Raw genomic sequence first — 27,004 nt, 5'->3', positions numbered from 1 at the left:
AGTTTGGGGTTTCTGTCCCGGGGCCCTGTACTCTTTCTCCCTGAGACACGTCACCCATTCTCTCCTTTCAGCCACCATCACCTCTTCTCTCTGATCTGCATCTTCAGCCCAGATCGCCAGCCTGTTCAAGGCTAACCTCATCCTGTCCCAACCGCTCCTGAATCCCTCCATTCCCTCTCCCGCCAAACCCCAGCTCCTCCGGGAAATCTTTGGGTTCCCCCCTCGGCTAACTGCCGCCACGTGGCTCCAGTACCTCGCAGACCTGAAAAATGTAGTTTTCTTTGAAGCAGTTCCATAGCCTGGGGTTGGCAGTGCGTAGCTAGGCCATGACCACAGACCCCACTGAAACTCCCTGCCTGCTTGACGCCCCTTGTACCAGGCGCCGGGCCCAGTCTAAGGGCTTGCGCGTCCCGGCGTTGCCCCGGCAACCGCGGGAGGGGCGGGGGAAAGGGCGGGCACTGCGCCCGAAGCTCCACGCCCCCACCACCCGGGGCAGCTGAAAGGGAGGCGGGCTTCGGCCCTGGGAGGCGGGGCCCCGGCCGAAGCCGGGGGAAGCCCGCCTCCGGACCTCTGCCGGCCCCAGGGCGCCCTCTGGGGGACGCGCGGTGCCTGCGGCCCTTCACAAAGTCCTGCCCCCGGCCCCGCCTCTGCCGGGCGGCAGGGCCGTTCAGGGGCCGAAGTGGGCGGTTTTACTATTTCTGTAGGGCCGTTTCCGGGAGGCGGAGCCCAGACCCCATTTCCTTTCTTCTTCGCCGGCTGGCGCTGGGGTTGCGACGGGACCAGCTTGATTCGGAGCCTCCGTCGCCAGGCCGAACGCTGCGCCCCAGCTGCAGCATGGGCCGCGCCGGGCACGTGGGTTGGGTGGCGGCGGGCCTGGTCCTCGGGGCCGGTGCCTGCTACTGCATTTACAAGCTGACGCGGGGCCAGCGGCAAGGTGGCCGCGGGCCTCGGCTGCGCCCCTCGCCTTCCGCAGGTGAGGCCGCAGGGGTGTCCAGCAGGTGGCCGGGGATGGCAGACGGGGCCTGGGTGTTATCCCGAGGGTGCGGGTTGAAGACTGCAGGCGCTCGTGGCTCTCCTTCTGTGGTCGCAGAGAAAGAAGCCGAGCTGGAGGAGGGAGAGCGAGAGGGAGGTTTGTGAGAAGGGGGAGGTCCATCACAGGTGCAGAGGGCGGATCGTCAGTTGATCGGGTGCGGGGAGGGTTTTGAGCCGCCCCTTGCCTCCACTTTCTTCAAAATCCTGGGATGAAAAGTTGCCCAGATTTTCCTGCATGAGTGCGGCGTCACAGCCCAGGATTTGATTGGGTTTTTCAAAAACATGTCGATTACCCCTCAAGTTAAAGCTTGCTCCTGGCTTCTGCGTTACCAAAGGGATTGCCCCTACTGTGGCCTAGGTCTTGCGGGGCCTGCAGCGGTATGTGAGAGTGCTTGCACTTGTCCTGAAGAAGGAACCCTGAGGAGTATCTCTGCCTGCGTTTGGCCCAGCCTTAGAGGGGAGGTACCTTCAAGTCACTGTGGTTCATATACAAAGTTGCAGAAAGATCCTGGAGGTTTAGACACAGGTGTATTTATTAATTGAAAGAGTTGTTTGCATGGGGAAGGTACTCTCCTGGCAAACAAGTGTGTGGTTAAGTTGCCGTCCAAAAGTTGATTGCCGCATTCGGGATTCTGAGGATTTGCTGACTGTTCTGGACGGATATTTCAGGTCATGGACGCTCTTACAGCAATAATTAAAAATAACTAGTAACTAAGAAATTACTCTGTACAAATATAGAAAAGAACTAAACAGTTTTATTGTTAATAAGCATTAAAGTAGATTGCTGAGCCTGCCACAGGCAATCTGCTAATAGTATTGAAAAGACAGAATTCTCACTGTTTTATGTACCTAGGCAGATAAACTCTATTTCATATTACCTGCCTGTTTGCAAGATAAACAGTAACATGTCCCTAAGAGGATTTAACACCATTTGCTACATGTAGTTCATCCTAAATTAACTAGTAATTGGGGTGGCTATTTGTGTTAGCTAATTGCCTTTTTTCCAGAGAAAAAATAAGACTTCTCAGTATCTTTAGGATAAGCAGGTGGGGACAACAGGGAGCAGGTGCCACTGCTGTACTCAGATATCAGGGCTCCATCTTTCTAGATGCTTACATTTCAAACAGCCCCCAAACCTCTAAGAAACACTTTGTTACATGTAAACTGCTGAGGGTTACTTAGCCTTTAAAAAGATGTTCATTTCTGTCAGAGAGGTAAAGGATTTACAGTTCTAGCTGACTCTTGAACAACCAGTTTAAACTGTGCAAGTTTACTTACAAGCGGCTTTTCTTCAGTAAATATATGTACAGTTCTGAAAAGGCATTTTTCTTAAGATTGTCTTTATTATGAGAATATGGTGTGTAAGACATAGAGCATACAAAATATATGTTGACTGTTTTCAGTATGACTTCCCAGTTAATGGCAGGCTGTTTGTTAGTTAAGTCTTGGGGAGTCCAAAGTTATACACAGATTTTCAGCTTATTGGGGGTTGGCACCCCAGCCCCTGCCTTGTTCAAGGGTCAATGGTACCAGTTTGCTCAAGGAAATACTCTTGAGGAAACAGAGTCGGGGGAAGTGTATTTCCTTTTGGCACAAAAGAAAAAGCATTAAAAAAATATATTTTTGTTTACCTTTACTTAAAAGCTTAATTTGTTGTCTTTGAGAGGTTTCCATATAGGTAATTGGTCTAGTGGCCTGGACTCAGATACCTTCTTAACCTTGTGAAAACGGACAGTCTTTTAAACTTAATTTTACCAGTTTCCAAAGTCACCAGGCAACTTACAAAATAAGTTGCCCATAGTCCCTTCTTCCTGAAGCTACTCACCTTTACTTTGAAGAAGACTTGAGCAGTACTTATTTTTTTTTTTGCACCATCCTTAGATTTCAGAAGATGATCTTTATTTTAATTGAGATACAGTTAGTATATAACATTGTACTAGTGATAGGTGTACAATATAATGATTTTATATATGTATATATTTGACATCAAATATATGGTATATGTTTTGATTCAATTTGACATATTTGATTTATGTATTTGTACATATTTCAGAACGATCACAATCAGTTTAGTTAACATCTTTCACCTCAAAACGTTAGATTTTTTTGTTGAGATGAGAACTTTTAAGATTCTGTACATTACATTCCTAAAGCTGATTTATCTTAAACTAGTTTGTACTCTGACCACCTTCATCCATTTTACACTCCCCCCTCACCTGCCTCCAGCAACCCCAGTCTGTTTTCTGTATTGGTGAATTCGGGGGGTTTTTTTGGTTTTTTATTTATTTTTAGATTGTATATATGTGATATTATACAGTGTATAAAACCTTGGTTTGCAAGCATAATTCATTCTGGAAACATGCTTTTATCTAAAGCACTTGTATATCAAAGAGAATTTCCCCATAAGAAATAATGGAAACTCAGTGGATTCGTTTCACAATCCAAAAATACTCATATAAAATGATTATAATACTGTAATATAATACACAAATTAAAGAAAATACAAAATATAAGGAAAAATAAATTACCCCGCACTTACCTTTGCCAGCCTTCGTGGCTGCTGTGAGGGAGACGGGAGAGGAGGGTTATCGTGGAGAACAGGGTTCACGATCACTAACGGAGTCACTGCTGTCTGTTGGCTCTATAGAATCTTTTCTTTTCATGCAGCTCTAACAAGGAACCTGGCCACTGATACTTGCTTTTACCTCCTTTTGAGGATTTTGAGGAAATGTGACATTGCATTGTCATTAAATATTCATCGCTCACTGCTACATCCTTATTCAAGCGATTATCTACCAAATTTTGCAGTTTCCCTCATTTGACATATCTCCCTAATCTCATTTGAAATGAGGGATTCCTCCGCCTTTTTCTCCTCCTCGTCCTCTGCAGATGAGATGCAGACGTAAATGTCTTATAAAATCTTTCAATCTTGGCCACTCGCACACCTCATTCGTACTTCTCAGTGATTTCCTTCTTCAGCTGTAATCCTTTCCTTATCCCCTTTTCAATCCTTTTCTGTATGGAGGCCATCGTATATGCTCGCACAGATGTTGACTATAGTACAGTGTTACTAAACCCTTGTCATATACGGTATTTACTGTAACTGGCAATAAAGCAGCAGGGGAAAGGGTCTATCTGCAGGCGCCTGACCTAGAATGAACCAGAGCATTCCTAAGCTTACTCTTGTGTGGAAAAGCAGAGGATTGTCCATAGGTCCTTTGAAGTGACAAAAAATACACTAGAGCCAATTGTTGGCACCTTCCAAAGTTCTGAAAAATCACTGGTTTCTGCCAAACCCCACAGCCTGAGGCTGAGCATCTGAACCTGGGAAATGATCACCCACAATCCCACAGTGAGAGAAAGAGAACCATTGGCTCAGTTGTGATCATGTGACATTTGGCATTACGTACTACTCATATTGCAAGACATTGCTCTTTTATCAAGTTAAAATATATTAGAAATGTTTGCTCGTCTTGCAGAACACTCACAAAACAAGCTACTTGCAATCCAAGGTCATACTGTACTTAATTATTTTCATTACAGGAGTAACACATAATTATTGTGGGGGGATAAAGTGTTCCCAAGCACAGGGTAGAAAACAAGTCATTCATAATCCAACACCCAAACGTAAGCACCTTTAATAATTCGGTATATATTTTAAAAGAGAAAAGGTACTGGGGCTTCTGGGGGGCTCAGTTAGTTAAGCTTCTGACTTTGGCTTGGGTCATGATCTCATGGTTTGTGAGTTCAAGCCCTGCTTCAGGCTGTCTGCTGTCAGCATAGAGCCCGCTTTGGATCCTCTGTCTCCCTCTCTCTCTATTATCTCTTTCAAAATAATTTTTTGTCAGAGCACAGATATGACATCATATAGCATGTGTTGTAGGCCGCCCCTCTCCCGCAGTGAATTGTGGACATGTGCATAGTTTCATTTTTCAGGAATGAACACACAATGGTGGTGTTATAAAATGGCTTCTGTTCTAATTGTAAAAGTCACCGACCAGATCCAGCATTCAACTGCTCCAGCTTTACTGAAAACAAGAGCTTTACTTTTGTTCTTGGCCTCCAGCAAGACTTATTTAAGCATCACAATCATCATGCCAGGGTCTTGTAAACCAAACAAAAACTCACTAGCAACATGATTGGGCTACTCCCAGAGCCTTTTCTCCTGCCTCAGGTGCTCTTAAAATTGTGATCGGAAAATGTCTGCTTAATGTAAATCCTTTTCCTTCATTAATCTATGCCTCTAGGCAAGTGTCCCATTAGATATATGTACCTGATTTTTAAAAGAAAAAATAGAAAACATTCTGACATGCGGTATCTTACTAAGAAAGAAATACCAAGTGACCGTTGGCTAATTTCTTAATGTCTGTAAGCCTCAGTTTACCATCTGCAAATTGAGAATTATAATGGTATCTTCTTCCAAAGGTTACTTGAAGATTAAATGAGATAAAGCAGATGATGTGCTTAAAATTGTGCCTAGCATCAGAGTATGCATTCAGTATTGTTTAATTCTTTAGGGGCACCGTTAGGCATCTGACTCTTGGTTTTGTCTCAGGTCATGATCCCAGGGTCATGGGATTGAGCCACATGTCGGCTCCGCACTGGGCATGGAGCCTTCTTAAGATTCCCTCCCCCCCACCTCGCTCTCGCTCTCTTTCTCTCTCCCTCTCTCCCCCCTTTTCTTCCCCCTTCCCCTTCTCCCCCTCTTTCCCTCTCACCCTCTCTTCCTCCTTTCTTCCCTCCCTCTGCCCTTCCCCAGCTCACTTTCTCTTGTCTCTCAAAATAATAAAAAGTGATTTAATCTCCTATTGATTATAAACGAGTTTTGAATAACTTTGTCTTTCTGCAGAAGATTTAACCGATGGTTCATATGATGATATCTTAAATGTTGACCAACTTCAAAAACTCCTCTACCTGCTTGAGTCCACTGATGATCCTATAATAATCGAAAGAGCTTTGGTCACTCTGGGTAACAATGCAGCCTTTTCAGCTAACCAAGTAAGTAGCTCATCTCAGAATGGGTGCCTCACATTCTTACACCCTCGCAGTAATTGTGACTCTGATAAGGTACTTAATCCCAGAGCCTCACTTTCCTCGTATATACAGTGTGGGGAGGTATCCTACCACATAATGTTTACTTCTGAAAAGCACATCCTAAGTCATCACAAGCATCACATTGGTTAGTGGATAAATGTTATCTACACCACTCTTAGCATTGCATGGCTTTTTTAATTATTTAAAACCCAGTAGTGTTGTGGTTGAAAAGCGAAAGCATCTAACATTGAAGTACATGGTTTCTATCATGTATAAGTCTTGTGGGGGTGGTTCTGATGCAGGTGGGCCCTGGACTGCTAACAGCCGCTACTAATGTTCCCTTCTACCTGCAGTGACTTAGTGACACTAAGTCTCTGGAGCACAATTTGAATGCTTCCTTCTCTCTATTACTCTCATAGAGAAAAAGTAAAAAAAAAAAAAAAAAAAAAAAAAAAAAGTAATGGTTTTCAGCTAATGCCTTTTGTTAACTTTGTCTTGAAAACCAAATTATGTTGAATTTACACTAGTTTAGTCAAGTTTTTTCCAGCATGGCAAGGGTTACTGTAAAGCTTTTGAGATTTGTAGGGAGATATAAAGAATATTTGTTGATTACTCATATCCTTTCAGTTTCAAGTGGCAAAACTCAAATTATTTAAAACAATTTTTTAAATATTTATTTTTTGAGAGAGAGCATGTGCTAGCATGAGTGGGGGAGGGACAGAGAGAGAGGGAGACAGAATCTGAATCAGGCTCCAGGCTCTGAGCTGGCAGCACAGAGCCAACTGGGGCCCGAACTGACAGACCGGGAGTTCATGACCTGAGCTTAAGTCAGACGCTCAACCGACTGAGCCACCCAGGCGCCTCCAGCTTATTTTAAACCAAAAATGGAAAATACTGAGCTTAGTTAACGTCGACATCTAAGAATAGCACTGGCTTCGGGCACAAGTGGCAATGTTAAGGTTCCGGAACGCATTATCAGAGTTCTCCCTCCCTCTGTCTTCTGGCTGTGCTTATCCCTGCTTCTTTTTATAAATTGGTTTTTTTGTGTCTCTGGCCACAAAAAGGTTTTCTTCACAGGATGGAAAGAAAGCCACTGGCTGCCCAAGACTTCGCCCTGGAGCTCATGATCGGACAGGGGGAGCTGCTCAGCCAGGGCCAGGTGCTGGACTAAGAAGGCTCCCCGGACTGGTCCGTGGGTAGCAAAGCCTGGCTCGTGTGAACATCTCACCGCCAGACAGCAGAGGCGGGGGTGGCTGTGAGCACCTGCCACCAGCAGTTGCGTCAGGGGCTAAGTGGGATAGAAGAGGTTCTCTGTCTCCCCCACGAGGGAGGGGCATCACACAAACAAAGACCACAGGTGGTGACTGTTAGCATGCGTATAGTGGGGCTATTTCTGATGCCATCATTTCATATCCTCCTGAAACAAACTGTAGCAGGAGGAGTGGGTCCATATCTACTGCTTGAACAGGTGCTTTCTTGGCTAATGGGAGTTGGTGCCCCTGGTCATAAATTATGTGCCTTCATCTGCTTTAATAGGATAGTTAAAACAAACCAAAAAAGATCTGCTTTCTAGTAATCGCAGTTCTTCGGGAAGAACCTGGATTGCACAGGGGGTTTCTTTTTTCTCCTAGTGCCAAGCCCACTCTGGCTAACAGACTAGGGCTTGGGGCTGTTGGTTAAAAGTAGATGATGGCAAGATACTCTTTCATTATTTTTCTCAACAGAAGGGCGTGTTTTGGCCCAAAAGGAGCAACGCTCAGCTTATTTCTCTTGTAAGAATTGAAGCATTTAATGCATCTTTTGATGTTGGAGCCAAAGGTGCATAGTAGTAGCATAGTGTCATAACTGATGGTGAGAAATTCCCCAGATTACTATTTCTTCGAAAATTTGGGTATCATTTCTCAAATTGTGTGTAACTCCCAAGTCTTCAAGGTGTTAATAGGTGTTTCCTCCAACCCCCTCTTTACCTCCGCACTAAAAATGACCCTCTATTTTGTGTATCGTTTGTGGAAATGCTATATTTAATACTTCCTTCTTGGAGATGCCCAGTGCACATGATGAACATAATGACTACTTCACACTAAAGAAATCTTTCCACTTATTATACCTAGAGTTTCTCAAACTTACTTAACTATGAAACTTTTTTTTATCTTAATGGAACATCTATTAATATCATGATGGCTTTGTGTTCCAAAGAATACAGTTTGGCAAAACATAACACTTTTCCAAATTTGCCTGTAATAGGAAAGTCCCAGAACTTATTTCAGAGGAAAATAATTTGTTTGTAAGTTGCTTTGAGATTATTTCAGTAGCTCTGCAAATCTTTATTGTATATATTTCCAAGCTATAGTTTTTAAATAACTATCTTAATTTATTTTTAATCTATTATGTATAAAATTATGGAAATTTAATTTTAATAAAATTTAAAATGTAGTAAGATTTAAAAAAAATAACGGGGTGCCTGCGTGGTTAATCAGTTAAGCATCTGACTTCAGCTCATGTCATGATCTCCCAGTTCATGGGTTCGAGCCTGTGGGCTCTCGGCTCTCAGTGGAGACTGAGACCCTTTATTTGTCTCTCAACCCTCTGTCTCTCTAAAAAATTAATAAATGTGGGGCACCTGGGTGGCTCAATCGGTTGAGCGTCTGACTTGGGCTCAAGTCATGGTCTCACCGCTCGTGGGTTTGAGCCCCGCATCAGGCTCTGTGCAGGCAGCTTGGAGCCTGGGGCCTGCTTCAGATTCTGTGTCTTGGGGCGCCTGGGTGGCTTAGTTAGTTAAGTGTCTGGCTTGGGCTCAGGTCATGATCTCGCGGTTCGTGGGTTCAAGCCCCGCATTAGGCTCTGTGCTGACAGCTAGCTCAGAGCCTGGAGCCTGTTTCGAATTCTGTGTCTCCCCCTCTCTCTCTCTGACCCTCCCCTGCTCGTGCCGTCTCTCTCTGTCTCTCAAAAATAAATTTAAAAAATTAAAAAAAAAAAATCCTCTTCAGATTCTGTCTCCCTCTCTGCCACTCCCCACTCACACTCTCTCTCTCTCAAAAATGAATAAATGTTAAATAAAAACTTATAAATAAGTAAGAATTACAGATTGTGCATAGGAAAGGTATTCCCAGAGTCATTAATTTTTATTTGTATTTATAGTTGCCAAAAATTTGGTGAACGGGGTACATATTGAAGGTATGTTCCTTTTTTTGTCCCCTCTCAGATCATTATTCGTGAACTGGGTGGTATTCCAATCATTGGAAGCAAAATCAACAATCCTTACCTGAGTATTAAAGAGAAAGCTTTAAATGCACTGAATAACCTGAGTGTGAATGTTGAAAATCAAGTGAAGATAAAAGTAAGTTCCCTGATACCACAAATGTGTAAATCTTCTATAAATGTGTAAGTCTTCTCCAGTGTTAGCTAAGACCTCTATCACCTCACCTAATTACCATGTGTGTGTGGGGGGGGTGAGAACATTTAAGATCTACTCTCCTAGCACCTTTCAGGTATTTAGTACAGTATAGTCACCCTGCTATTATCCATGAGATCTCAGAACTTAATTCATCTTCTACCTAGAAGCTTGTACTTTTTGACCACACTCTCCCCATTTCCTTCATCCCTCAGCCCCTGGCAACCACTCTGGGTCTGTGAGTTCAGCTTTTTTTAGATTCCACGTATAAGAGATCTCTGCAGTATTTGTCTTTTTCTGTCGTGTCACTTAGCATAATGCTCTCAAAGTCTATCCAGTGGTTGCTTATGGCAGGATTTCCTTCCTTTTTATGGCTGAATAGTACTCGATTGTATATACAGACCACATGTGCTTTATCATTCCTCTGTCACCACGGGGAGGTCTGTGTCTTGGCTATTGAGAACAATGCAGTGAACATAGGGGGTGCAGATACCTTTTCAAATCATTCGTTTTGATGTTTCCAGATAAATGCCCAGAACTGGAATTGCTGGTTCATATGGTAGTTGTATTTTTAATATTTGGAGGAATCCCTGTACTGTGTTCCATAGTGGCTGCACCAATTTACAGTCCCACCAACAGAGTACAGGGTTTCCTGTTCTTCACATCCTCGCCAAGACTTGTTTGGTTTTTCTGTTGTTGTTGTTTTTTGACAGTAGCCATTTTAATGGGTATGAGATGCTACCTCAATGGTTTTGATTTGTACTTCCCTTAGGATTAGTGATATTGAGCATCTTTTCATGCATCTATTGACCACTTGTGTGTCTTTTGGAAAAATATGTGTTCAGATCCCCTGCCCATTTTTTATGGAGAATAAGACAGAGGAAGGAGGAATCTGAACCAGCCAATAAGAGGTGCCTCAGGCTTTTGAATTTGGGGTTTATTTTAATCCAAGTGTGGTAAAGGAAACTGGCTAGAGTCGACAATATCAGGAGAAAGATAAAATAAATTAGGAACTTACATTATTTCAGCATTCACTGAGCTCCTGCTCTGTGGTATGGAGTTTAGAAATGAACACAATTAACTCCTGTTTTGAGAAAGCTAGAAGAGAGTGAGGGCAAGTCTATAACCAGGTGTGATGCAGGGCAGAACATGAGGACGTACTTTAAGGGAAAATGTAAGTAAAACATTGTTGAGTACACAGAGAGATCTGTAAAAGGTAGAGTGCAACCTGGCTCTTAGTGTCTGGTTTCTACAAGCAGAGTTGGGGAGGAGGGCACTGTAAGAGAAAGGAGGAAGGGGAGGTGGGCACAGCTCCAGGAATAGCAGAGCTGGCCCATTTGGTAATCTTGTTGCTAAAATTGAACTGGTGAAAAGACTTGGAGAAAATAATACTGGGGTGCCTGGGTGGTTCAGTCAGTTAAGCATCCAACTTTGGCTCAGGTCATGATCTCACGGTTCACGAGTTCGAGCCCCATGCTGGGCTCTGTGCCGACAGCTCACCACCTGGAGCCTACTTAAGATTCCTTGTCTCCCCCCCCCCCCACTGCCCCTTCCTCGTTTGTTCGTTCTCTGTCTCTCTCTGTCACAAAAATAAATAAACATTAAAAAAAGAAAGAAATGCTCAACGCATTTTAGGAAATGCTTTAAAAGACATCAGCCTCTTAAAAAATATATGACTTATAAAGAGCTAAGGAAATGCCTTTTTTTTTTTTTGAAAGATGGGTATATAATGAAATTGTGGCCAAAGAGAGCCAGGTGACTTATAAATATCAGATCTGAAACAAGACAAAAAATTTAATCTCTTTGCTTTACTGCCATTATTCTAGTTTCTATGGTAACATGGATACCTTTGGCTTTTTTTAAAAACTTAGACTTGGCTTATGGGAAAGCTGGTAATTTCTTAGCATTTTATACTGGGGAATTTTTCTTAGGAGTTAGAACTTCTGGTGGAGTTTTTAGTTAGGTGAATAGTAATTATCTGTGAGACCTAGTTTTTCTAAGCTGGAAAGATCCTGGTCAGAAATAGAAAACCGTTTCAAAAACTTTCCATTACCGGTGGATTCAGTTCTGTCACGTGTGAAATAGTACTCCTGGCATTGCATTTCGTTTTACTGGAGGCAGTTAACAGTATCAGGAAGGAGTAATTCGTATATATAAACTAGGTAAATAAGAAAACTGGGCCAAAGACAGTTTTGCCTCTCCTTACTTTTGATAGAACTAACCCTAGAGAAAAATTCTTTCACATTGTTTCCCCTATTCTTTACTTCTAATGGGATGTAGTTCATAGACCCTATAGGGTTTTTTTTTAAAATGTTTTATATATTTTTGAGAGAGAGAGAGAGTGTGTGTGTGTGTGTGTGTGTGTGTGTGCGCGCGTGCGCACGAGAGAGAGAGAGAGACAGACAGAGAGAGAGAGACAGAGAGAAAGACAGAGAGAGAACACACACGGGAGGGTCAGAGAGCAAGGGAGATACAGAATCCAGACAGGCTCCAGGCTCTGAGCTAGCTGCCAGCACAGAGCCCGATGCAGGGCTTGAACACGTGAACTGTGAGATAGTGACCTGAGCCAAAGTCAGATGCTTAACCAACTGAGCCACCCAGGTGCCCCTCATAGATCCTATTGTTAAGATACTCACCTTGATGCCAGATGGCCAGACATGTCTTCCTCCTTGGTCCGAATGTGCCCAGACGGTTAACACAGAAAGTAGACTGTGTTGGGAGGCCCCCAGTAATTGAGAGACCACTGGTATTGAGAGCATAGTCTCTGGAATTGGACAGTGCTCCCCAACAGTAGGCTTGATATTGGACAAGGGATCCAAGTTCTTTGAGGATTTGTCCTTGTCTGTAAAATGGCCCTCAAGAACACTCACTTCGTTACTTAATCCTCTTATGGATTAAGTGAGGTGTATTTGTAAAATGCTCACACATTGCCTGGCATTAACAAAAAAGCCACCAAAAGGTAGCTTTAAAAAGCAAAAAAGAAAAGTTGCCAGAGTTTGAGGGATGGTTAGAAATGTCATCTTTTCCTAGGAGCCAGTCTCATCCTGAACAATTGCCCTACTTCACTGTGCAGAAAAGTTACTATTTAACAGACTTTGGAGAATCTAATACGCTCACTTCTTTCCCCCTAGGTATACATCAATCAAGTCTGCAAGGATGTCCTCTCTGGTCCCCTGGACTCTGCTGTGCAGCTGGCTGGACTGAGATTGTTAACAAATATGACAGTTACAAATGACCACCAGCACATGCTTAACAGTTACATTCCAGACCTGTTCCGTGTGTTGCTCACAGGAAATGGAAGTACCAAGGTATGAATGAAGCAGTTATGACTTGAAAGTGTAAAGAGCTATTGATTGCATCAAGCTTATTAAGACTGGAATTGAAACCTTATTTTTTTTATTTTTTTAATGTTTATTTTTGAGAGAGAGAGAGCGAGAGTGAGCAAGAGAGAGAGCAAGCAGGTAAGAAGCAGAGAGAGAGGCAGACACAGAATCCAAAGCAGGCTCCAGGCTCCAAGCTGTCAGCACAAAGCCTGACGCAGGGCTGGAACCCATGAGCTTCACAATCATGACCTGAGCCCAGGTTGGACATTTAACCGACTTAGCCACCCAGACACCCCTGGAATTGAAAGTTTATTAAAAGGCCTTTCATGGACCCAAGAAAGTTAATCATGTTTATCCCTAAATATTAAGTTTTAAAATTAATTTGTGAAAATCTGTTATTTCACATAACCATCAATTGGCATTTGTTTGCTTTTCTGAAAATCAGTTTACCTTTTACTGAAGTGATGTAGCTGGCTCCGCCCCCCCCACCAAGAATAATTAGACAGTGAATCCTAATTGAGTAAAAGGAGTCTCTGAGTTAATGCTGGCTAATGAAGTTTTTGCATAGCCTGGTATTAGAAACATTTTTTTGATTTAGACATTATTTGCTGAAAAATCTTTTTAAAACCACTTTTAAATTAGTAATGGAGGGCTTGGTGCTTGATTTTGACCAGTTGTATAGATGATAGGAGGCAACAGAAACTGACCTGAATTAAGTAGGATCTCAGGAAACACCCCATGAAAGTAACTTGAGTAAACCCTTCATATTAGTGGGCATTTTTCTCAAGTGCTATTCTTTAAGAAATAGCATAAAAACAGAAGGTAGACTAATCAAAGGTTCTGGTTAGTTGGGTTGATCATTCATCAGCGTCTTAATATGTTGGTCAGTGTTCTTTGGCACAGTTGAGAGAAAAACAGGAGCATTTTAGAAGGACTAAACGTGAAGCCATACCCCAAATATTCAACATCACTGAAGTTATTTCTGAGGTTATCAAATGTGATGTGGAGAGCCTCACTACAGTCCTTTTAAAATTTGTCCCAGACTTTCCACACTAGCAGTAGCCAGACTTCTTTGGATCTGGTCTAAGATAGACCCAAAGGCACTGAACATTAAATGTAATAATCTACTTTGCAATATTTTTGCCATATGCTCCATCCATATGCAATTTCCAAAACATGTGCACCCACCCACCTCTCTCCCCCCAGTGGAGAGCCGGGTAACCTCCAGCCTCCGAGCTGCCATGGAAACCCTTCTCTGTACCTGACAGTATCGCAAATACAGAACAGATCTCTCCTCTCCCTCAGTCTGCGGTTGCTTTACCCAAAACCTCAGGAGAAACGCTGAGTTTCCAGCCAGGCGATTCTCGCCTTGGGGCTCTATGGATCGGTCTCAGACATGGTCTGTGTGTTGATATATTTTGCAACTTTTTAGAAGGTGACTCACACCACGATAGTATGTTTGTGCTATTTTTGTTTTGTTTTTTCCATTCCATTGCCTAGTACAGCATTTCTGGGATAGAAAATTTGCTTTTTTTGGTCTGTTTGGGAATCTGACCCCAATTATAACATCATTTCTCCATAAAAAGTGAATGCAGAGTTCCAACTTGCAAATGAACTGCTAATGGACAGTAATCCATTTGTGAGAAAATGGACCCGTTTTCAATATTTTCTTAGTAAATAACCACCAAAATGAAAACTTATTTTTAGAATTTTTTTCTCATTTATGTTTTAGAGAGCACAAGAGTGTGGGAGAGGGACAGGGTGGGGGAGAGAGACAGAGACAGAGAAAGAGAGACAGTGAATCTTAAGCAACCTCCATGGACCCTAATGCAGGGCATGACCTGAGCCAAGATCAAGAGTTAGGTACTCAACTTAAGCCACCTGGGCACCCCTGCAAATCTTATTTTTAATAAGAGATCTCACCATCCTATAGTAATCTTTTAGGTATAAGAGTGATTGCTAACCAAATATAAATAATGGATAATAATATAATAATAGTAACAATATAATTGTTAAACCTGCAGTAAGAGCAAAGAAAACTAATGGCTTAAGAGAAATGTGGTGGAGTCACCACAAGATGGCACATGCGATAAGAGAAAGAACTTAACCTGGTTCAAACCAAAATACATAGGCAGGTCTCCCCTGCTATCCGGGAGTAGGGCATTCCGGTGAATCCTTCCGTAAGCCAAAATGGCGTGACACGAAGCAGCTTTGACCATTCATTTATATGGAAAAAGTTATGAGCAATCCCAGACCCAAGGGGAACACTTCACCCAGGCTTTTCTGCTAGTTTGGAGCCCATCTTGCTAACAGATGCTTAAAACCAAGATAAAGCACAGATGCTCACAGGCACCGTTCACAGCTATGGCTGCTTGATGCTGCTGTGCTGAGAGGGGCTCCCAGCGTGCGTGACGCCCCCGCTAATGCTCGTCGCGAGACAAACACCCAACCCTATTTTTGGTTTTTGCCCTTTTTTGTAAAAGCGAAAATCCTCTTTGGATTTCTTTTGGTTAGTGGAAATAGGTACTAATAATGTAGGTCTTTTCTAAATGCAAAGTAGTGGTGGGGGACACCTGGGGCGTCAGTCGGCAGCTGCGGTGGGATCAATCTGTTTGGGATTCTCTCTCTTTCAAAGTAAACATTAAAAAACATTTTTAAGGGGCACCTGGGTGGCTCAGTCGGTTGAGCCTCCGACTTCGGCTCAGGTCATGATGTCACGTTTGTGGATTCGAGCCCCATGATGGCCTCTGCGCTGACAGCTCAGAGCCTGGACCCTGCTCCCAATTCTGTGTCTCCCTCTCTCTCTCTGCCTCTCCCCGCTCATGCTCTGTCTCTGTCTCAAAAATAAATAAAACATTAAAATTAAAAAAAAAATTTTTTATGAGGTGATAAAAATAAAATTAAGCAAACCCTTTTCCCCTCCTTAACAAATTAGTACATACAACATGATCAAAGGAATGTGTGCATATATAGGATAAGTGTGTAAAAAGACCAGAAGGAAAATACCAAAATTTAATAGTGATTGTTTCTGGTCACGGAAATATGGTGGATTTCCTTTTCCTTTGTGCTTTTCTTTCATTTTTTTCAAAATGGTCTGTAGAAACACACAGTGCCCTTTTAATAAAAAAAAAGAAAAAAAAAAGTCTCTCGACTGCCTGGGTGGCTCGGCTGAGCATCCAACTTCGGCTCAGGTCGTGATCTGGCTCTCACGGTTCAGGAGTTCAGGCCCCACATCGGGCTCGCTGCTGTCAGCCTATCAGCGCAGAGCCTGCTTCAGATCCTCTGTCCCCCTCCCTCCACCCCTGCCCCACTTGCGCTCTCAAAAAAGAGTCTTCTAAAATAAAGATGTGGTTTCTATCCCAGGTCTGGTGGGGAGCACATTTGTTACTCCCCGCTCCTCTCTTTGTGTAATTTCAAGCGTCTTCTATAAATTACAGCTTTAGGGGCGCCTGGGTGGCTCAGACGGTTGAGCATCCTACTTCGGCTCAGGTCATGATCTCATGGTTCCTGGGTGCCGGCCCCCATCGGGCTCTGTGCTGACAGCTAGCTCAGAGCCTGGAGCCTGCTTCGGATTCTATCTCCTTCTCTCTCCGACCCTCCCCTGCTCATGCTGTCTCTCTCTCTCTCTCTCTCTCTCTCAAAAATAAAACGTTTTAAAAATTAAAAAAATAATAAATTACAGCCTTACATGACCTTCGTTTTTAAACAAGAATTGTGTTTGAATGTTGTTTCTACAGTAGTTCCCCCTTATCTGTGATTTCACTTTCCATGGTTTGTTATCTGCACTTGGACGCAGATGATCCTTCTGACTTACCATCGCAGATCACTCATAGCCAAACACTGCATCACAACGCCTGTGTCATTCACCTCACTTCATCTTGTCACATAGGCATTTTATCACTTCACCTCATAAGAAAGGTGAGGGGCCCCTGGGTGGCTCAGTTAGTTAAACATCTGACTCTTAACTCTGGCTCGGGTCATCATCTCATGATTCATGAGTTCAAGCCCCACATTGGGCTCTCACCTTCAGTGGGATTCTCTCTCGCTCTGTTCCTTCCCCACTTGCTCTCTCTCTCTCTCAAAAATAAATATTTTTAAAAAAAGGGTGAGTACAGACAGTATGATACTTTGAGAGTGCTCATGTCAGCACAAACACTAAAATTCAGAAGATGAGAGATCACATTCACATAACTTGTTACAGTACATTATTGTAATTGTTTTTTTATTAACTATTGATAATCTTACTTTGCCTAATTTATAACTCAAACTACCCTAGGTATGTATGTATAGGGAAAAACTTATATATAGAGTTTGATACTGTCCATGATCTTAGGTATGTGCTGGGGGTCTTGAAATGTGTCCTCTGCAGATAACGGGCTCCGCTGTACTGACCAGTTACAAGTGACGGGAATGCTGGTATTTTAGCTGGTCTGCCAGAAGTTAACATTTGTTTGATTATTTTTATCACTATTTAAAGGAATTTAATGTATTTTTCACATGAAAAAAAGCTAAATTCAAAGGTTCATAGTAGCCTACTAAAATAGAAAAGGGCCATATTTTTATCTAGTCTTGGTACCCGAAGTGCTCTAAGATTTTCATACTTAAAATAGAAATAAACCGAGTTTTGAGAGACTCCTTTTTTGTTCCAAAGATCATATTTCACTCAGCACTAATCATAATAAAGATCATTTATGTAATAGATGTTAAGTTTATTACCATGGGTTGGGGGGCAGGGTTAGGCGGGGAGACCATCAGGACCTCCTCCCTGACCATGTACTTGAAGAACTAAGGGTTAAATAAGCCTGCAGGGTGAGAAGTGTCAGGGGAGGTAGAGGAGAGAGGCCCTCCAGGATGCGCCGAGGGCTCTGTGGGGCAGAGGACTTGAGGCAGACCGGGAAGCCCAGGCAGGACCTCCCAGTGTGTCCCCAGTGAGAGGGCATCTGCCGCGGAGGGAAAATCCATGCTTACTGGTCTGAAACACACCAATGTTACTCTTGTTTCAGGTGCAAGTTTTGAAGCTACTTGTGAATTTATCTGAAAACCCAGCCATGGCAGAAGGACTACTTGGTGCCCAAGTAAATAGTTTGCATGTTTGATTTATAAGTATTTAATAGATTTGGAGAGTTCTAGAAAGATTTATCCCAACCTGTTAACAGATTTTTTTTTGGTTCTTTTTGCCTATATATGAATTTCCTGAGTTTTCTGTAATGAACATATTTACATATTTTACTTTTAAAATCATTTTGGAAGAGGCCTCCCTAACAGTAAATTACAGTTGTTCTGCCTATCCATTTTGGGGTACCAGTATGTCATCACATCACCCATACTTGACCTACTTGTGTTTGCATGTATCTTCACATCCACTGAAACCCGTTTTCACCGAGTCCCCAGGACACGCCAGTGGGGACACGTGATACAGTGCTTGTCCTCATGGAGCTTGTGAGAAGAGACAAATATGTAACAAAACAAGGTCACTGAAAGCTGTGATAAGTGTTCTGAAGAAATAGAAGGCAGTACTGACAGAGAACGGGTGTCAACTCCTGTAAAGGAGGGACCTGCCACAGGGACCTGCTCTGCCGTATGCCCCTCCCCATGCCTGCAGTGGGCAGCGAGTATCTGGGGAGCTGAGGCGGTCCCTTGGACCTTAAAAAGGACCTGGGTGCTTTTCCAAAAGACTATCATCTAGGGCTCTAAATAGTCATCATTTCCTATTTCAGGTGGATTCATCATTTCTTTCCCTTTTTGAACGCCACGTTGCAAAGGAGATCCTTCTTCGGGTTCTAACACTGCTTCAGAATATAAATAACTGCTGCAAAAAAGAAGGCTGTTTAACTATTCAGTCTACTTTCCCTGAAGGCTCACTGTTTTTCCTGTTATACGGAGAAGAATGTGCCCAGAAAATGAGAGCTTTAGTTGACCACCATGATGCAGACGTGAAGGAAAAGGTAACAGTATTACCAAAATTCTAATTGGTCCTATTTTTCATCTTCCTTACCAAGGGAGCTGAAATTCTTTCAGCTGCTGAACTCAAACAGTAGTTTCATCATTAACACAGCTATAGCTTGCCATGGTCTTCTGGTCTGTTTTGAACCATTTTATTGATACCAAATGAACAGAAGAGCTTGTTCGGAAAGTATGTCTTTGTATTTTGCCATTTGTGGAGTTTCGTGACCGTTTTTTTTACGTGTAAGCTAACCTTCTGCCCTTAGAAGTGATGTGCGGTTTACTTGTCAGACAGCATTAGTGCGTGATTGATCAGTTTGTTCGGGGCCACCGCAGGCGTGACCTCGTGCTGGTGGTAGAGTTCTGAGTCTTTGAGCCCCCCCCCCCCCCGCAGCCTAGCCAGACCTTATGCTTCCCAAGTGTGTTCCCGTCGTGAGAGTCTAGTCTGAGTCGATGAGAACTGCTGGTCCTCCCCACTCCCACTCAGTGCACCAGCCTGTGAAGGTGCAGCGTTCCGTCACCTGTCCATCCACAGGCACCTGGTTAAGGCCGTTACCTAATCTTAAAAGAACTACGTAGGTCTGGGCTCATGTGGAAAGGCGTCCATGAAGTAGGCATGTGTTTTTTAAATGAAAACTATGCTTCCATCCGGAGAGAATATTTTCTAGAATGATACCCAGATGGGACTGAGGAAAGGTCTTTTCTATGTTTACTCTTCTGCTACCGTCTCAATTTTACTATGAGCATAAGTTTTATAATTTTTTAAATAAAAAGGAAAAAAGTTTATACACATTTTCTCTTGATAGTACTTTATTAATTTTCATCCATATTCATTTTACTCAGATTTTTCACATATTGTAATTTTAGTCATTATCTTCAGAGTATTTTTTATTCCATAAGCTATTGTAACAATTACTAGATTTCCATTCAGCCAGGTTTGATAATATTCAAGTTCATAACCATCACCGTGCACAGTATTAAGTAAACCAGTTTGTAAGCAGCAGCTTTCCTACTCCAGGTAGTTAAGGCAAAGCCGAGTACTTTCATTTGTAAATATGTGGATTTCCATAGGAAGTCACAGATCCTCAAACAGAAAAAATGTGTATTTTCAGGCTTATCCTGATAGAGAAATCAAACTTGGAAGAATTACTTTTATAAAAGGATTTAGTACTGAGGTGAAAACAGGGAGGTTCCCAGGTAGCTACAGTAGTAACATGTAGAAGCTAAGAACACTACGTAGATTTGCATCACTGATGAATAAAAGTACTAATTCCCTGAAAGGCACATTTCTTTATAACCAATATATTTTTAAATCTGCCGCCTTCTTTAATGAAAATCAAAGTGTGCACACAGTAAAAACTAGGATTTGGCTTTAGTGTGCTTTGGCAGCACTGGATTCTAAAACCCCGTCTCTTCCTGTCTCTGTTTTTACTTTGAATGGATCATTCCATTTCCTGGAGATCAGAGCATTAAGTCTGAAATGTCAAAATGCTAGAGAAAAGGGGGAGTCATTTTTGACTACCCAGGAAAAAACTACAAAGTGAAAATGCACAAATGGATCTTGATCTGTGTGGGTCATGACAGATCTTGTGTTATCTTAAGATTCCCCCGCACTGGGTGATCCCACCCTCCAGACAAGAGGACCATCAAGGGGTTCCCTGGTCACCACAGGAGAAGCTCTCACATGCTTGACTGGGTGCTAGCTAATCGAAGGGCAAAATAAAACTGATCCGATGAGATCAAGTAAAACGTATTACACCGTAGGTTAGACTGAATAGAGAGAGGCAAAAGAGTGGATCTGGCTTTTCAGAATTGGGGTTTGTTTTGTACATAAGCACGTACAAAGGTAGCTAAGTGAGAAAATGGAAATCACTCCGTAAAATGAGATTGTACAAGGAGTCCTAAAGCTCGATGTACTTAACAAAAATGTCAACATAGAAAGAATGAGTGGTAATAAAAATTAAAGCTTGTGAGGAGGCCTGGAAAAGCAAAGCAGACTAATTTAGTGCAACTAGAACCTAATTTAAAGTGCTCAGAGACCCGTGGTTACACAGTACACGTGAGTATAGAAGTCACATTACGGCCATTCATGGAGCAGACAAATTAAGATGAGCCGGGCCGCCTCGGAGAGCAGAGGCAGGAGACGCATGCTGAATGCACATGCAACAGCCAGAGGGTGGCCGTGTGAACACGACTAGCGTGAGGGCCCCCGGCCCCAAAGTAATCCACCGTCAACCTAACTTCTCCATTCCCATCTGCCTTTGGAGTGAAAGGTTTATGGTGGTGGGTTTTTTTTCCCCTGAAGGTTATTTTATGTGGAAATTTTTTGTGCTTTAGTGCCTCCAAATCACATACATTCACACATATTATATACACATTTCTCCCTGACTGAGTTGCATCTTTGTAAGATAAAAAATGCTAAATTTTGATAAAGCTCATTTATATTGATTTTGGCTATTCCTCTCCAAATTTACAAAAGGAGATAAGGTTGTTAGTCCTCAGTGCTTCATGTCCTAGGTATAGATGCTTGAATCTGCCACAGGAACAATATGTGATCAAAGCATGAACCTATTTTCAGCTTTCAGCTCTACAGGTCTATAGTAGGCAGTGGTGTCTTAAATAATTTTCTTCCTTATATTTTCAAAGTGCTTTTTAAAAAAAAAATCACTGTTCACATTTTTTGGAGGTAGGTCAAAATTATCCTCTTGTTGCACTGGAGGAAACTGAGGCACAGTGAGCATAGGTGACTTGCATCAGGAAACAGAATCGTGGAGGAAGCAGGATTAAAATTCGGATCAGAGGCTAACAGGTGGCCTGCAGAGATGTGTATCTGAAAATAACACTGCCTGTGCAGCATCAGGTGGAAAAAACCTACTTTGATTACTGTGTGAATGAAGTTTGTTTCACTGGGACAGGGAGGAGGAAGACGGGATGGGCCTCTCGAGTACCTCACGGACTCTGAGGAAGGTTCAGAGCAATCGGACCATCCCAGAGCCCTTATGGGACTAAACTCAGGTCAGCTAATTCCCAGAATCACTTTTAAGCTGCAAGTATTCCGCACTAGCTTAGTAAAAGCAGAATTGTGCATAGGGGTCATTTAATATAAAAATAGAAGCTCTCTGAATCATGTAAAACCTAAATTATTTATAAATTTTATTGATAGATTGAGGGTTGGAGCCTAAGAAACAAGGGGGGGATGAGCAGGTGGAGAGAAAAGAATATAGATGGAATTATTAACATTTTAAGATCTGCATTTATCTTTGTAAAATATTATTTTCTTGCAGTGATCTTTGTACTCAGCAGGTCTGACTTGTAGATTAAAAACAAAATGTCATCAGTCATGTCCTCACAACCTCTCTCCTTTCCTCTGCCCAACTCCAGCAGCTTCCCATTTGGGGACTGGAGATGTGCAACAGAATATATTATTCCTCTTTTTAAAAATGGCAACTTAGCCCAACCTCCTATGGTTTTATGCTTAAAAAAATAAATCACAACATTTGGCATATAAGCTAGTCTTGATAGAACAAGAAATGCTGTAAGCAGGCGGGGGTCCATTCCATCACTTACTCTAATGAGAATGTAAGAAGTAAGTTTCTATGTCCAGCCTCAAACAATCTAGGTAGACAGACTCGACCTGTACAAGGCCCTGAACCAGAAGAACAGAAAGAAGACTTTAAAATCAGGTTTCATAACTTCCAAATTCTACCACTAAAGCATAATCCTTTAAAAAAAAATACTGTTGCAGGGCTTCTACCATTGAGACAGGATTCAAATTCCCCTTTGTGAATTCATTATTTAAATGACCCACCTCTGAACTCTTCTTTACATGAACTGGCATTTGGAGCAGCAAGCAAGTTGTCACTAAAACACAGACTTATAGAAGTGGTTTCCAAATGGAAAACATCCTAATATTCATGAATTTCTTAGTCTTTCCTAGCTTAGAGGATACCGTTTTCACTAAAAGCTCCCGTGCTCACATTTATTCAGAGCTTCCATCATCGGTGTGGAGGTATCTGGATTCTCCATGCTTCAAGACAAAAAAGTCTTCAGTCTTGAGTCCGTATCTTCCCAGAGCCTCACTCAGTTTCAGTGGCGGCTCTAAGTAATGCTGGCAGAGGGCAGACGGGAACACAACGGAAAAGGATTAACCAGGCATAGATTGGGGGGTTACTTCAAATAAATTGAAACTAAATTAACCAACACCTGCCTACTCTTTTCTTATAAGCAAATGAGTCAATCACATTTTCTAATAAAGCCATTAACAGAAATCTCATACTTACCAATCTATCCAAATATCATGAATGTCAAATTTGGTGCCAACTTAGATTGAACATCAGTGGATTAAAAAAATCTGATGACTCTTTCACTACATGGAATTCCAGTCTAAATGGAATCATGCCAAAGATAGTATTACAGAATTAGAGGTTACCACCATTTTTTAAGACTTTTGAATTTGAGGGGGGGGCACCTGGGTGGCTCAGGTGGTTAAGCGTCCAACTTCGGCTCAGGTCACTATCTCACGGTCTGTGAGTTTGAGCCCCACGTCAGGTTCTGTGCTGACAGCTCAGAGCCTGCAGTCTGCTTGGGATTCTGGGTCTCCCTCTCTCTGCTCCTCCTCCACTCACTCGCTTGCTCTCTCAAAAATAAACATTAAAGTTTCTTTTTTAAATAAATATTGAAGCTTAGATTAGAAGAGTGTGAGCAAACGCTGGAGAAAAGATTTTTGGCTCATAGAAGGTTGTCACCTTCAAATCCCTAGGCAAATACTGACACTGTAGTCCACAGAGTAGAAGGACCCAGAGAACAAAAACCAGTAGAATTTCCCCCTTGTTTCCTATTTTTTTTCCTTTATTCAAAGCTTTTTTTTTTTTTATCAATTTCAATTAGAAAAGCTGTGGGGTGCCTGCATGGCTGAGTTAAATGTCCGACTCTTGATTTCAATTCAGGTCATGGTCTCAGGGTTTGTGGGATCAAGCCCGAAGTCGGGCTCTGTGCTGACAGCGTGGGGTCTGGTTGGGGTTCTCTCTCTCCCTCCTCCTCTGCCCCTTCCATGCTTGCTCGCTCTCGCTCAACTTAAAAAAAAAAACTTAAAAAAGGAAAAAAGAAAAGCTATAAAATGTGGAACTATGAAGTAACCCACTAGAGAAGAGGCTCACGGACTGAAACCAAAGGTACTCACTGCTAGGGGATGGGGACTAGCTGTGGTGACCAAAGAGGGACAGCCAGCCGGTGACGTACTAGCAAAACCAGGAAAGTTTCCTGTTGCTTAAAAGACACAGGTTGGCTAACAAGAATTGGCCACACAGGTCTTTTCTCCCTTGTTTGCTTCTGGATGGAGTCTTTTTCTTCATCGAGGAAATTGCTAATATATCACCCATAAATGTGACATTATAAGCCTAAGTCAAAACATTTCCTTTGCAAAATTATTTTAGTAGATTTGAAAATGATTAAATGCTTTCCACTGAAAACCTGTTAAACCTCACCCCCCTGGCACCCCGGGCTCTACAAGTCTTGGCCAACAATACACTTACAGTCACCTCACACTAATCCTTTCTTTGCTAAACCCTTTAGGGACAGACTCTAATTTAATGTGGATTTTGATGTTGCATTATCTTTCCGAGTTTCTCATAGGTCAATGGTTGGCTGTCTGAGCCATCTAGAAGGAGGCAAGAAAGCCTTCCGAGTGACTCATGCAAGCACTTTAGTCCCACAAGGGAGGTAAAAATGCCCCACAGCCATGAAACAACTGAGTCGAGCAAGACAGCAGATCAGAGGTAAGAGTGAAGCAGTGGAAGAAGCACCCAGCACTCTGGTTCCAGTCAGGGCTAGGCAGCCAGCCCGCACGGCTCATAAGTTCCCTTTTAAACCGTCAGTTTCATGATCTACTCCAAGAGGTAAAAGGGGCCGTGTCAGGATGGCCGAGCGGGCTAAAGCGCCAGACTCCAAGAGGTAAAAGGGTAGCCTATCTTACGTAATGCCTGAAATTTGTTTTCACCAAAACGAGTGCATTAAGTTTTGGTGCTTAAATACATCATGTAGGAAATTCACTCGTATTCCCTAGATAAATTAGATGTTGTTAAATATACAATTTTTAAGTGTTGCCAGGTTAAGGACATTTTCAGTTAGCTTATATATTATGGGAAGCTGCTATTAGAACTACTTTTATGCAAGTCATTTTTAAGTGTTTACTCATAGGGTCCACATCCAAAAATTCTATTGTCTTTATAATTTAACAAATTCATAAGTGTCAGGTTTATGCAACTAATGTCAAAATATGAACACATTCTAAATTGCTAAGACTTAAGGAGTTGTTACAGGTTTCATTAAGAAACAAAGATGGAGGTTAGATTTATGACAGGAATAATTCTTGAAGACTAAATAACTCTTGAAGTCTGAGGTTTCCTACCCTTTCCTTATCTTCCCCATCTCAGTCAAGAGCATGAGCATCTTCCCTGTTAAGTTAAAAACCTAGGGAGTCATCCTTGATTCCTCTTTTTGAATGAGCTTGAAGAAATACTATTATTTCATCTAAGGCTCTGCGTATGTCATATAGGGAACACATGTATCTGTGGGTGTGGAATAAATTACATGATTATGTATGGAATAAGAAATTGCCCCCGAATCGTATGGTATGCCACTGGGAAGCAGTATCCAGTTTCCTTCTCAAATACACACCCGTACTCCTGTTCCCACCATTCACCCTCCCAGGCCCTGTGGTCATTTCATTTCTTTGCTCTGTTCCATCTCCCCGTAGCGTGGCTCAGGGCTGCTGCATCACGGGACGCGAATCCGGACTGGGGGCAGGAGGAGTGGGCAGGCAGTGTATTAGGTAATTACGGAACAAGATGTGACTTAGGGAGGCAGCAGGCCAGAAATCGGGCAGAGGGAGGGCCTAGAACAGCCTGAAAACACAGGGTTCCTGCAGAGAGGCCCTGGGATGTGGAAGAGGCCACACAAAGCAAAGTAGAAGCCAAGTTCAACCATCTTTGTTTTATTTTTGAGAGAGAAAGCATGTGAGCATAAGCAGAGAGAGGGAAGATGGGAGAGAAAACTAAGCAGGCTCCACAAAGCACTGCCCAACGTGGGGCTTCATCTCACAACCCTGGGGTCATGACCTGAGCCGAAATCAAGAGTTGGACGTTTAACCAACTGAGCTAACCAGGCACCCCTTGACCATCCATTTCTAAATTTTACTTAGGACAAGTCCCAGCTCCAAGAAACGAGAAAATGTTTTTTTGCTAAAGAAAAAAATCAGTCTAGGAATAAAGCCACCATTTATCCCAATGCCTGGCACAGAGCAGACACTGTTTACTGACTGAATAGCATTCCTGAAAGTTCCAGGCTGTCCAGCCTCACTTCCCCCATGCCCTCCACGTCACATCCATACACTCACTATTCCCCTCACTTGCTGCCTCTAATCCTATGCTCTGCCCCTTACTCCTCTTGATATGCCTTCTTCCTTGCCTTCTCACAGTCACATTCAGATATCACCTCTTCCATGAAGCCCTCCATGATCCCTCCAAGTCAGAAACGTCTGTGACTGTTGAGAGCACTTTATTTCACCATGAAGCACTCAGTCCTTTCAAGGTATTTTAGTTATGTACATCTTCTGCTGGAACAAAAGCCCCCTTGAGAGGGAAGACATGATGGTTCATTTTTCTATTTTCCAAGATTATATACATTTTTGGCTTATAACCACATGCTTCCAGAAGAACAGCATGTAATGAGGTTATTTTCACTGTATATAAATACAGTTTTACTCATGTGGCTTACCCCCTTAATTCATTTGAGGACTGTGCAGGTTCTGATCCTTGTCTGGTCTCTGAACACACTGCAAGGTGTGCTGACCCCAGGATCCTCTCAGGTCAGACACATAACCAAAGTTACAATTTATCACAGTCACACTCACCTCATTTGCTAAGGCAAAAGTTCCCCAGTGAATTGCCACAGATTTCTTTGTCTGGACATCAATGTGAATCCTTACAGCTTCTTCTGGGTCTACATGCTGGTATTTCATAAACCACCTGATAAAACAGCAGTTTATCAATTCTGGCCTTTGAAATATACACTAAGTTCTAATTACTGCTTCATCTATAATCAACCATTAAGGTTCTGCTCAGGAGTAAGACAGTAGGCAAAACCATCTGTTTTCAGCCCACTTTGCTGCTGAAAAAAAGCAAAACTCTTTCTTGCACAAATTTAGCGATGCCCAGCTAAGTCTCAAGCGCAAGTCCCCTTTGAAAGGTAAGATGTTGTTTCATGGGTATTTGATTTTACTGAT

General features: G+C 42.5%; 2 protein-coding genes across 5 annotated transcripts in view; one reads left to right on the top strand and one right to left on the bottom strand.

The window, feature by feature from the left end:
* Window positions 1-692: 692 nt before the first annotated feature.
* ARMC10 (armadillo repeat containing 10) lies at window positions 693-19,515 on the top strand. The gene is made up of 6 exons (XM_029927828.1): window positions 693-973; window positions 5,882-6,030; window positions 9,269-9,403; window positions 12,589-12,765; window positions 17,784-17,855; window positions 18,498-19,515. The coding sequence occupies exons 1-6, from the start codon at window positions 835-837 to the stop codon at window positions 18,747-18,749; spliced, it is 924 nt and encodes a 307-aa protein (XP_029783688.1). The 5' UTR covers window positions 693-834; the 3' UTR covers window positions 18,750-19,515.
* NAPEPLD (N-acyl phosphatidylethanolamine phospholipase D) overlaps window positions 19,516-27,004 on the bottom strand; it is a 43,959-nt gene continuing 36,470 nt past the window's right edge. For all 4 annotated transcript variants that reach the window (XM_029927807.1, XM_029927793.1, XM_029927799.1 and 1 more), the window contains exons 4-5: window positions 26,633-26,747; window positions 19,516-22,831 (exon numbers count right to left, since the gene is read on the bottom strand). In XM_029927807.1, the coding sequence (XP_029783667.1) occupies window positions 22,703-22,831; window positions 26,633-26,747 (244 nt within the window). In that variant the 3' untranslated portion in view covers window positions 19,516-22,702. The remainder of the gene's footprint in view (window positions 22,832-26,632; window positions 26,748-27,004) is intronic.

Source organism: Suricata suricatta, chromosome 2, assembly GCF_006229205.1.
Source record: "Suricata suricatta isolate VVHF042 chromosome 2, meerkat_22Aug2017_6uvM2_HiC, whole genome shotgun sequence".
NCBI classification, from domain to species: domain Eukaryota; kingdom Metazoa; phylum Chordata; class Mammalia; order Carnivora; family Herpestidae; genus Suricata; species Suricata suricatta.
Note: the sequence above shows the minus strand (reverse complement) of the source record. Positions and strands in the feature narration are given on the sequence as shown.

Excerpts from the sequence above, each read along its gene's own strand:
- ARMC10 (XM_029927828.1), top strand. The coding sequence starts at position 835 with ATGGGCCGCGCCGGGCACGTGGGTTGGGTGGCGGCGGGCCTGGTCCTC. Across the intron at positions 974-5,881 it reads GCGCCCCTCGCCTTCCGCAG|AAGATTTAACCGATGGTTCA; the intron begins GTGAGGCCGCAG and ends GTCTTTCTGCAG. Across the intron at positions 6,031-9,268 it reads CAGCCTTTTCAGCTAACCAA|ATCATTATTCGTGAACTGGG; the intron begins GTAAGTAGCTCA and ends GTCCCCTCTCAG.